Here is a 13,251-nt window from a genome sequence, read left to right as displayed (position 1 = left end):
CCCTTTAGAAGCTTGAAATCTAGTTGGGAAGAAAAGATATCTACATGTGAAAAAAAATCAGAGACAATCAGAATGTATATGATGAAGTGACCTAGGAACCCCTTACAAATATTATATACATACACTCATGCATACATATACATATACCTACATATACACACATATATTAACAACACCTGTTGTTTATACAGCCCTTTACAATTTACAAATTGTATATGTATTTGTATATTTGATGCTCACAAAAACATGAGAGATGGTGGTGTGATTATTAATATGCCTGTTTTATAGTTTTTAGAAAATTGAGTAGTCATGCAGTCAGCAATAGTGGAGTCTTCTGACTCCAAATGTAGTGCATTTTGTCTTTTATTTTGTGCAGTAGAAATAAGAGATGGAAGACATGACAGCCAGCATGATATGGTGAAGTGGGTTTGTTGTTATTTCATCTTGTCACAGTCTTCATGACCTCATTTAAGATTTCTTGGCAAAGATACTGGAATTTCCTTTGCTAGCTTATTGTACAGATGAGGAAACTGAGGCAAACAAGGTTAAGTGACTTGCGTAGGGTCACACAGCTTGGAAGTGTCTGAGGCCACATTTGAATTCAAGTCTTCTTGACTCCAGGAAGACTCTGGTTCAGATTCTATGTTTGACATCAATTAATCACTCTGGGCTTTGATTTTCTTATCAGTAAAATGAGAAGATGGAACACTGTTCAAAGTTCCTTCCAGTTCTCAATTTATGATCCTAGAACATGTCTTTTGGCTGTAATTATTATGCAAGATATAAAATTTGACTGATCTTTTTTGCTCAAGAATATAGATAGGTGGATGCAGATATTGGCTTTTCTGGAAAACCCTCTCATTTTCTGTTTTTAGAATAATCATGTATCCAAACAGAATCCTTAATTTCTTTATTTATTAAAAGAACCTAATTTCTGACAACCTTATGCTATGTATTTCTAGGGAGTTATATATTTAGTCCACACTCTATAGCCCAGAGTGAAATGGGAATTAACCTTATCTTTTGTTCCTTTTTGGGAAGCTAATAAGTGTTCCTGATGTCCAATAAGGACAATATTTCATTCTGTTTTCAGCAAGTGTCCCTATTACGTTTTTTTTAGGTGATGTGTGTTCTAATTTAAAAATATAGCCTTTAGTCTGTTTCTGCTATGCAACAAAACCAATTTCCTTCAGATATTGAGCAAAATAATTATTAACTCTGCTTTTTCTGTCTCTGTCATAACATTAAGCACTTCACTATTTCTTCTTTTGATAAAAGTTAAAAATGGGACAAAAACTAAATCATTTTACAAATCCATCCCTTGAGGCCTCTTTTGGTAGTTGAATAAAGGGCTTGGGGGGAAGAGAGAAAAAGACAGGGTTTTATTTGGCATCAGGTTCAACTGACCCATATCATAGCTATGACAACAACAGCTACAATGGGTAGGTAATGTTTGTATCATGCTTTAAGTGATAGAGAGTGCCACTCCTATGCTACTTCATTTGATCTATGGTAAGCACTTAATTAATGCTTGTGGATTGATTTCATTCAAACAACACCTTCTCTGCTAATTTTACCATAATATTGAGCTCAGGAGTGAATGCATACTCAAACACAGCAATAAATGACAGTAAAGCATGTTAAAGTGAATTTTATCTATGTGCACTTATACTAGCATAAAATGACAGAATGTTCCATAGGTTAAGGGAGCAGGAGAGGGTATCCCATAAAACTAATAGAACATAGGTTGGAGATGAATAATTCTCTACACATGGGTAAGCAGTATGCTATAGTAGACAGAATACTGAATTTAGAGTCAGGAGAACCTGAGATCTGATTCTGTATGATGATGACTAGCTATGTGATCATGGGCAAGTCATTTAACCTTTATGAATTTTAGTTTCATCATTGGTAAATAACAATGATATTCCTAAATTCTCCTACACAGGGATGTTGTTGAGCCCAAATAAGATTTTGTATGTAAAGCCCTTTTCTGTAAGGCTTTAAAATTCATAGAGTTTAAATGAATGCCTGCTATTATGATGATGATTGTAAAATTGTTCAGTCTAAAAATACAAATAAAGTAATAAAAGATTTCCAAGTTAATAGATAGGGAATCCTTGTAACATTATTTTTAAAAAAATTAGAAATTAAGCTGCTTAAAATGTGGGGCTAATATGAAGTAACCATACTGTCCCTGCAGAAATCTCAAGGCTGTCACAGTAATAGGAAGACTACTGTATTGGACTGAACAGAGGTCTGACTCAGTATAGCATTTCTTGTTTTGTTTTTAAATACTTATTCTATAATAAAGTAACTCACTTTACTTCTCTTTTCATTACTTTGTCTGTAAATTGATCAAATTGGATTAGAAGATTTTTAAGTCTTTTTACCTTGAGCATTTTATAATTTTAAGTGGAGGAGCAGAAGTTTTTATTTTTTTCCACTCCATCTATTGACCTTTAGTTACTGATGATGATATAGATTACTTCTGGCTCACATGTTATTCTTTTCCTAAGAGAGGAATCAGAGATAGGATGAAAACACAGGGAAAAAGAAAAAGGAAAGGTATTGGAAAACTTGTTTAGCTAGAAACTACATATTTACGGATGGGAGAAGAGAATGTATGTGTGACATCTATTCTATTTTTCATATTTACAATGATCTTAATAAGAGTTACAGTAGTTATTTTGGGGGTGAGATAAAAGATATTTTCTTGGAACATTTTGTATACACACATATTTGTGTGTATATACATATATATGTATGTATGTATGTGTATATATATATGTATATGTGTATATATACATATACATATATGTATATATATGTGTATGTGTATAGCCTTATATGACTTATGACTACATCATATCTTCTTATGAATAATTCTAAAATGTTAAGTTGATTTAACAAAGAAGCAAATCAGTTACCCATAAGAGCTTTGGGAGTTACTTAGGTATAATTTAAAGTATATGATGAACACAGTTGCTTTCAGTCAGTTGAAGCATAGTTTTTCTAAACAGGAATCCCCGTATGTCATGATGAAGAAAAATCATGAAATGTTAGAAGGCAATGAGCGATATGAAGGCTACTGTGTGGATTTGGCTGCAGAGATTGCCAAACATTGTGGATTCAAATACAAGTTGACCATTGTTGGGGATGGCAAGTATGGGGCCAGGGACGCAGATACAAAAATTTGGAACGGGATGGTTGGAGAGCTTGTTTATGGGGTAAGAACATATTGTATTTTTTTTTCCACTTTAATTAAAATGATTAAATACTATTGCTGATGTATTTTCCCTCCAAAAGCCCATATATCTGGATTCTTATAACGTCACTGGGAGTAAACAAGCTCATATTCATGTGAAATAAACATTTCAAAGCTTAGAAAATTCAACCAGAATTTAAAAAGCATATAAACTGAAAGATGGATTGTAATCTCTGTTTCCTTTCCTTTTCAGCAGATGGCCATATCCTTTGTTCTAATTCTGGAAAGGGCATGTCAGAGAAATAGAGATTCAGAATAAAGATATGCTTACCATAGTCAAGCCAGATGAGTGTATTGCGTATATTGAAAAAGCAGGGGTATTTGGGGAGTAAATCACTACTCTATTTCCCCTTTGTCAGGACTCCACCAGTAAGATGATCACTGGCATTTCCTTGCTAATCTAGTCTACATCTCCAATTGAAGGGATGGGACCATCAGTCCTTACTAAGTATGGCTCTCATTATTCTGATCTTCTTTTGTTTCCCTTACAGAAAGCCGATATTGCAATTGCTCCATTAACTATTACATTGGTGAGAGAAGAGGTGATTGACTTTTCTAAGCCCTTCATGAGCCTTGGGATCTCAATTATGATCAAGAAGCCTCAGAAGTCCAAACCAGGAGTGTTTTCATTTCTCGATCCCTTAGCCTATGAAATCTGGATGTGCATTGTCTTTGCCTACATTGGGGTCAGTGTAGTTTTATTCCTGGTCAGCAGATTCAGCCCCTACGAGTGGCACACTGAGGAGTTTGAAGATGGACGAGAAACACAAAGTAACGAGTCAACTAATGAATTTGGAATATTTAATAGTCTCTGGTTTTCCCTGGGTGCCTTTATGCAGCAAGGATGCGATATTTCGCCAAGGTTGGTTACATGCCCATTTCAACTTTGTGCATTTTAGGTCTCAAAAAGATGTTCATGGTACCTATAGATTGACTCTAAAGATGAAACCAAATGCCAACTTCTTGTCCAAGCAGTTTTAAACCCTGGAAGGGCAGGTTGTTGGTCATGGGCGGTGAAATATTTGATCAATACTCAACAAGTGTTGAACATGTATTTCTCTGGTGAATTTGTAAGTACCATGGAGAGGCTATAAAATGCATAAGGTCTCTGTCATTCCATACCTTCTTGGAGGGGTACCGTGTTTTTGCTGCATATTCCTATTTTACAGTTGTCTGTGTATATAAACCACAGAACTGTATATGGGAACAACAGGTAACTTGATTTAAGAGCTTCAGAAACAGCAGGTCACCCCTAAAAGCTATTTTGCCTATTCCTTTACCAATTCTTCACCCACAACAAACAATGAGATGAGATTGAATCATGGATGTCACTTGGCAAACTTATGGTGCTAATGAAAAAAAAGTGGTATACTATAATTTCCAAGAATCTAGGGAAATTTGCTAGGACCACAATAAGGATGATTTGTTAAAATATTGGGAAACACAAGAATGGCATAGTACGGAATCAATTCAGAAACTTGTACTCTTGATAGTATTTTTACTGAATCTGATAATATATACCTATCCAATTAAAGGAATGAAGTTACACTGTAAACAATATAAAATAAATTACCATATCGTATACTTAAATAAGCAATAGAGCAGAGCAACAATCTTCTAGCATGGAGGAATGATTCAGTATCTTTCCAGTTTTAGTTACAAGATATAGCAATCATGCAGCTGGTATACTTTTATTTTACCTTGTCCTGTCTCAATGCTTGGCTTATGAGTTAAACCACCTCCCTAAGAGAAAGGGTATGTCTTTTTTAATCATCATGTGTATATGTCTTCATCATAATGATATAATATATCCTTAATATAATGCATATTTTTTCATGATTCCTGAGACCTTAGGACTATAGTAATATCTGTGCCTTAAAATGATAAGGGTAGGAACAAGTGACTTCTTAGCTTTCTTCAAGCTCTAAATTCTTGTCCTAATATATAACAGTGGATTACATTCTAGGATAGTACATCTCAGTAATGGGTTGGGATGTAAGAGCTGAGGAGGCACCTTTGGATTATGCCAATTTGACATTATGCCTTACAGAATTAGCGATAATGGATATGGGATTTTTTTTCAAAATGTTTTTAACAGCATGATAGAAATAATATTGGGTGACAAATAGTTTCACTAGATGACCTCTGAAATGCTTTCCAATTCTAAGATTCTATGATTGTTTATCAGTAACAATGATAAAATGAAATAACTCATGAAGTAAAAGTAAAAAGGATAGGTGGATATTTCCTTAACAATAAGGCAAATTGTTCTTAATGAGGATGAAGCAAAGAGGATTGAAATCTTTGGTCCAGTATCTATATCATTTCTTATCTATATGGCTGCACCAGAATAAAGGGACTAGGAAATACTGGTTGGCCACTTTGTGCCATTAAGCTGACCTTTGGTGAATCAAACAAATTAATCACTTCATTTCCAAATATCATTCATCCAGGTTTTTAATAGAAAGAAGCAGCTTAAACTGAGGAAAAGGAAGAAAAGAAGTACCCAGTTCAGATAATAGCAATTGACTGCCCAACTGGCTTTTATGAACCTCCCTTTTATGGACACTTGATTTTAATGTTTCTTGAATGATTTAGGCCTTGGAAAAGGGTCACTGAAAAGTAATGGTTGCCTGGTCTTAAGATAGAAGGCTGGTTTTTATTTAGCTGAGTAGTCAAATCTTAGGGCTTTTATCTATAGGAAGTCCTTTCTTTCCTTGGGATTGATTTTTTTAAAAAAATAATATTCCTAGTTCATTGTTTTTCTTACCTCTTTAGGAGGCAGATTAGCTCTAAAGTATATGTGCTTGGATTTCAAAAACGTAAAGTGAAAGTGATAGAAGTATGTAAAGTAGATATGACATGATGACCAGCCATACTTTAATTTTCCAGGGCAGTGGAAAAGTGGTAAATGTATGTACAAAAGAAAAAAAAATGAAAGGAAAAAATTCATTCAGTTTCAAATAATTGAGTCAGGTGTCCTATGGCTTGATGCCTCTAAAATAGTCTGGTTGTTGAAAATACTTCTGCCTATCTTAAACCTATGAAGAACCACATTTATGAATTCCAGAGGAGATGGTTTGATTCATTTAGTTTAAGAGCATGTCTTAGTATAAGAATATCTTAAGAACTTAGAAGGAAGATAAATGAGTTACTTTATGCTCTACATCAACTAAATTTTTTAATGTTTGAGAGCTGTAAGTCTCCTTTTGCTTATTAGAAAAGCATTATGATACTTTCAGTCAATTAAAGAATTACATTTTATGTAAAGGTCCTGGTGTTAAAGCATGGCCTTTATCCTCAGGTACTAAGCCATGGTAATTATTTTGGCTCCTGCTTTTTAGTAGGGGTGGTAAGACTGCTTGTCAACAGAGCTGAAATCTTAAATATACCTGTAGAGAGAAGGGGTATGAGATGAACCCCGGCACTATGAAAGAACACAAGAAAGGAGGATAGATATCTTGGCTTGGAAGCTTGTTTGATGCTGTAGAAATGTTCACCTTTCTTTGACAAATCATCATTGTTTGGATAGTGCCTACGGTAAATGGGCATGTGAATATATACATATACTTAATATATTTACTGGTTTTTACAGAGTGGAGACTTCTTGTTACCTATCTGTGACAATGAGTGTCTTGAAAACCAAACAAACTATCTTAGGGCTCAAAATTGTTTCTTGAGAAAGTGTCTCCAAAAGCCCATTGCTGGCAATGTGAAAATAGAATTCCTATTACATAGAGTCAATGCACTGGCATATTTTCCAAGAACTCATTTGTATTTTTGTGTACTCCTGCACAACTATTGTTTCTAGTTGTGTGTGATGTAAAGATGGGGAGAAATGGTCATTGTGGGTAGGAATATTTTAAATAAGTCAAAACTTTTAACTTTCCAGTGTGACATGAGGATTCAGAGCTGTTCAGGGAATTCTTTGAGGCCGGGGAGATCAGGATGGAATGTCAATAGTAAAAGGGTGTATAAAAATGCTAATATTTGAGATGGTAAATTCTTTGTCATCTCTTTCACCAAAAGATTTCTGATGTATAATCAATTTGTGAAACAAGTAAAATGCAATATAAAATAGATATTATCTAATTTATTATTTAATGGAGCGCGCTGAAAGCTAGTCATATCTGAATGATCTATTAAATTAGCTAAATTAAACCTTTTCTCTCAGTTTAATATTAAGTTTTCATTTACCCTTTGGAAAATTGAAATATAGAAATGAAAAGAAAGAATCCCTGAAGATGGTCTGTTCTTCCTGAGTTTCCTTGCATTTTGTTTTTGTTTGTGTGTTGGTTTTTTATACTGGATTTCACTATCTTGCCCAGGCTAAAAGTGAAGCAGTTATTTACAGGCCTGATCCCAATATAGATTGGCACAGGAGTTTTGACCAGATCCATTTATGACCTGGGTGGATTTGCTTCTTTTTAGGCAGCCTGGTGGCCCCTTATTCACTATGGATTACTGTATTGGTGCTGGACTTATTGTGGACACCCAATCAAATTACTCTACTGCAACTCAGTACTTTTAAATTTGTCATTTACTGGCCTCAGTCTTCATGGTAGCAAATATTATAGTTGTGCAACACCACTCCTATAATGGCAAATATCATAGATGTTCACCACCACTATCACAGAAGTTCATTCATATATATATATATATATATACACACACACACACACACACACACAGAGCCTTTTGAAAACATATGTGTATGTACGTATACACACATGTGCATGTATATATACATATATATACATACCCATATAAACACACATACATATAAATTCCACACATATATATGTATATTTTTATGTGCTTTTAAAATATAAATTATAAATCATATGAATTAGATATGTACATGAGTATGTATATGTACATATGTACATAGATAATTTTGTATACAATTTGACCACAATACACGTGCATAAAACTATATAAGCATATGCACATTCATATTTACTCAGAATAATTATTGAATCATTCAATCAATAAGCATTTATTAAGTGGAACTAGGGGTACAAAGTGTCTGAACAAAAGAAGCCCAACGTGCAAAGAGTTTCCATTTTAATGAGAAAATTCAAAAGAAAACATGTTGTATATATGCTTATTTTATTTTTCAATTTAGTGAAAATTCCTATAATGATATTTATTTTAGAGAATAAAGACAATATTGCTTTCACATTGCTTTTACAATGCTTTCACATTTCACATTATTTCACATTGACCACTCTTCTATTTCCTCCATCAAATCACATTCTTATGTTGAGAACTAATAGAATTAATAGCTGAATAGAACTAATGGATGAACCAGAAAATGAAAAAAAAAATTAAATGACCAAACCTTCAATTTTTCCTGAAGTATTTTGAACAACTGTTTGCATCAAACCAGCATATATCACTCCAATATATATGAGAAACGAACACCCCACTGTGAGAGGCAAGTGTGATGTCTTCAAGCATTTTATAATGGGAACAGAGCCAAATATTTTTATTCCTGTAATATATTGACTATTACATGTGGGGCTATAAAGTCAAAAGAAATTACCCTGCACTCTGAGCTTTGTTTTAAGGGTTGCTAATAACCAGGTACTGTATTTGCCTTCTTAAATACAAGGTACTTGCCATATAATTAAATCTTCAGTTGTTAAGGAGCAAATAATGGTCTCTTAAAAAAAGTAACTCTTATTAAAAAAAAAAAGTAACTCTTTCCAAATTAGGGGTTTCCCAAAATTTAAAAGAAAAATCCCTTCTGTAATATAAATAGAACAACTCCTAGGACTGCCCTATCCAGCATTTTTCCTTTAGTTTTTCTATTATACTTACTTTATCTTCTCTTTCTTTATGCTTTAATCATAAAGGTAATTTACTGTGATTTCTGGCTAATATTCATTTTTTTCTTCCTCCTACCATGTATGTTACATAGTTTTTCTTCTCTTCTAAATCTCTTTCTTATAATTTACCTAATACAATCACTAAGTATTTGTAAGGGCTCTCACCAAGGGATTTGATCCAGTAGACATATGTTCTCCATAGGTTTGTCTACAAAGGGAGTTAAAGAGTGATATTTTGAAGAATCTACCCCTGTTTTCTTGCCCTTTCTTGGCTCTTTTAAGGGCCTTGAACTGAAAAAAAATTAAAAAAAGATTCAACTGAGAGTGGCTTAATTGTTTGAAAAAGCATAGTTCCTAAAACAGTGACAAGAGTTGCTATATCAGTGACCAAGGGATAACACATACCTTAAATACATTCAAATTCCTATCTAATTTTTTTCACTCATTTTTTGCAACACACTGCAATCTTTGCATAAGCCTTCTTCTAACAGAAATGATTTCAAAGTTCATTAGGAATTTGAAAAGCCTTATTACATTATTAAGGACTGATTTATCACCAAAGCAGTTTTGGTTTTTATTGTGTTTTAAAATGATTTTTCTTTTCTGGCAAACTCTTGCATATGTCCAGTCTGTTTTTCTTTGCATTTTCTATTTTCTTTTTTCTTAAGCATGAAGTGAAAAAAAAAAAAGTTCAGAGCCACTTATCTGTTGAATTAAAGCATCAGATACTTCATATGAATTACATTTTTTTTCTTAATCATTTGTTTTTAATGACAAGTTACCTTCATTTCCTCTCTCGAATTGTTTTTGGTGGCTATATTTCATGAAGTGCTTTGGAGTTTGGTAGTTGGGAACATTCTTCTAGCAGGGTACTCTTTGGTCAAATGGTACTTTTCTCAGTTAAGGTGAAAGGCTGCTTCACTGATTGATTCTATTCTTTCCCTAGCTGTCTCCAAAAATCAAGGCAGGTTGAAGCCACAAGAGCTTGTGTATCTGTTTGTATGTATGTTAACTGATTTTATTTTTTAGTTTTGATCTGAATTTTCCTATCTCTGTGACTCTGCCATCCATTTTTATTTGAATTGTGCAGACAGTTGGATGAGAAAAATATCAACATTTGGTGCATTAATTTCACAAAGTATTCGAAAGCCTTCTTTTCAGGACCTTACAACACTGAAGAATTGGGCACTATCACCTTGCAAAGCAAATTGATGTTTGAAGTCTGGACATTTGCCATTCTTAGAAAAGCACATTGAGCTATTTACCTCCCATCCTTCAATGCCTTATAATTTCTGGTTTCATTAACAGCAGAGATACAAAAAAAAAAAGAATGCTCTGACATAGCCTCTGATATTATAGTTCAGTATTTGCATAAAACTGATAACTTGTCTTCTTCTTAGAACATTCATTTCAGTTTTACAAATCCATTTCATGCTTGTTATTAGATCCCTGTCTGGGCGCATTGTTGGAGGTGTGTGGTGGTTCTTTACCCTCATCATAATCTCATCCTACACGGCTAATTTAGCTGCCTTCCTGACCGTAGAGAGGATGGTGTCTCCCATTGAAAGTGCTGAGGATCTTTCTAAGCAAACAGAAATTGCTTATGGAACATTAGACTCTGGCTCCACAAAAGAGTTTTTTAGGGTAAGATATTATTTTATAGCTCTTTATGTTTGTTTTGAATTCTTAATTTTCTTAATCTCTTGTATTTTCCCTCTTTTTTCATCTATTAAAAGGTTGTTGTAAGAAGGTAATTGGTAACAACTGTACTACAAATATATAGATATGCACCACATTTGAAGTTGCCTGGGGAATTCTCTTCATGTTGGCTTGAACTTTACTGTCTTATGTCTAGAACATAATTGAAATTTGCTTAAATTGGGGTATTTTCTTAATTATCTCTTTATAAAATGCTATTTCCTCTTGAAATAAGTGTCACAGTCTTTGGGTTGGCCCTACAGTTATAAGGAATGGCCTTCGAAGGTAGTATTTAAAGTTGAGAAAACTGTTCTAATTAATGATGGTGGATAGTCTTGTGTCTGAGTCAAATGTTAACTCCATGATAATATTGAGCTTACTATTCTAGCATTCCAACAGAAAAATTATAATGGTCTTAAAGTACTAGATCCAAAATGGATAGTAGAGTTATAATCTATCAAACATGTATGGTATCAGAAGAATATTTTCATTTCTGCTTCTGTATGAATATGCGCTAGGGAACTAATGCTTCATATGTAGCTTGCTGTAACTAATTTTGTCATATGAGTTCTTTCCCTTAAAGTCAAGAGGAGACTGATTAATCTATCTCTTAAGCTTAACTCTAAACTGAGACTGAATCAATACATGAAATCCAGGCCACATTTGTATTATGTCTAAGCCTAGGTCATGTTAGTTCTCTGTTAAGTTCAGGAAAAAATTTGGTCAGTCCTAAAGATAGCAGAATGGAGTCTAGTTAAAGTCATGTCTAGTGCATGTCTGATGCACCATTGCCTACAGCTCTCTATTAGTCTTCGCTTCAAATATTTGTTGTTAGAAAACTTTCATAATAGGTTCAGAGAAGGATAGAAGGTTAAGATTCTCAACATTTTATTCTCCATGTATCTAAAGCATACACAGAAACTTATAGTTAATCTATATTCAGAGAGCCTTTGACTGCAAAATAATACTAACTCTTGCTATTATACTCTAAATTATTATCAATGAAAAAGTCTACTATAGGGGGTGTTGACAAGTGCTCTAAATGAGTTAGAACATGTGTTGTTCTATGTTTGTTTTATGATATTGTGAGGCAGTGTGACATGGTAGACAGAGCTGGTTTTGAAGTCAAGAAGAGCTGGGTTCTGATACATCCTGCCTGTGTGTGGCCTGGAACAAGTCCCTTAGTTTCTCAGGGCTGCAGGCAATTCTGTAAGACTATAAGTCACAGAGACATTACTGACCTTCATTAAAGGTAGATTGTTCTTACATGGGAGTCCCCTATGTCAATAAAATGAAAGGTTCAGTCACTATCCCTCTTGTGATACTGGTTCTAACAGGAATTAGCTCTAAAAAAACCTTTTTGAGGGTAGTGGGGTAGTGATGTACATCTGTTTCTTTTGAAATAACATTAGGGTTTTTTTTTTAATGCTTATAGAAGTAACCATAATTTTTCTAAGAGATCAGGGTTTTAAGAGCATGCTAACATTTCTCATGATTAGCACTGTCTACTTTTGGCAGAAAGTATTGGCTCAGGCTGGAAGATTTCAGGGCGACTTTAGTTGGGAAAGTATACAAAAACCTATGTCCTTAATTTCTTAGCCCATAGAGCAAATAGCTTAGTATTCAATGGTCTTCACAGGCTGGCGGTTTGCTTCTCAGCATAATACAAAGTACACCATATTACTGTAGCAGGGGACCTGATGTGCATTCTCCACAGAAATCACAGGCAGAGGACGCTGCTGGCTCTATCCCTCTGCTCTCTTTCCTTGCTCTGGGTCACACTGGCTTTTTCTTGTAGGTCATCCAGGGTAGGAAGGAAGACCTGGAGAGATAATTGGTGGATGCCATATCTTAGAGAAAGTGAACCTCTTTTCCACTTCAGAAATGGATTATGTGGTTGCGATAGTCTCCCTTTTTTTGTAGGGAGGAGATATTGGGCATATAAACTACTAAAATTCAATTTCTTTCATCCTTAGTAACCAGATCAGAGTTCAGTAAGAAGAAGATCTCGTAGATCCTCTAACGGTTCTGTGGCCTCCTGGATGGGGACAGGACTTCTACATAGTTTATTTTCATCATCATATTTCACTTAACCCTTACTGCCTCCTTTCATTTTATATTCCAGAATAAGTTACTTGCTAGTTTATGCTCCATACTCCTCATTTCCACATCATATCTTGATTTCAGTCTGTCCATCTCTATTTCCCAGCCAGCTCTGGAACATGCACCTTCCTCATCTCTGCCTCTCAGCATCCTTGTTTTCATCCAAGGCTCAGCTTAGGTGACACCTCCTCTACATAACCTCCCTTGATTAAATGTTACTGTTACTGTTCTCTCCCTTCTCAAAGAACTTCAGATACACTCATCTGCATGTTTTTTTCATTCCATCTGAGCTTATCTGCAAAATTGAAATCATGTTTTGATATAATTGGTTTTCTTTGCAATTTTATG

The 13,251-nt window shown here is 34.3% G+C and overlaps 1 protein-coding gene across 1 annotated transcript in view; it reads left to right on the top strand.

Moving 5' to 3' along the window:
- Positions 1-13,251, top strand: part of GRIA2 (glutamate ionotropic receptor AMPA type subunit 2) — a 178,617-nt gene that overhangs the window by 136,761 nt on the left and 28,605 nt on the right. Inside the window, 3 exon segments of the mRNA XM_020994112.2 lie at positions 3,024-3,230; positions 3,760-4,130; positions 10,548-10,746. Of these exon segments, the coding sequence (XP_020849771.1) occupies positions 3,024-3,230; positions 3,760-4,130; positions 10,548-10,746 (777 nt within the window).

Source organism: Phascolarctos cinereus, unplaced genomic scaffold (genome assembly GCF_003287225.1).
Source record: "Phascolarctos cinereus isolate Bilbo 61053 unplaced genomic scaffold, phaCin_HiC Scaffold_9;HRSCAF=440, whole genome shotgun sequence".
NCBI classification, from domain to species: domain Eukaryota; kingdom Metazoa; phylum Chordata; class Mammalia; order Diprotodontia; family Phascolarctidae; genus Phascolarctos; species Phascolarctos cinereus.
This window is presented reverse-complemented; position numbering and strand designations above follow the sequence as displayed.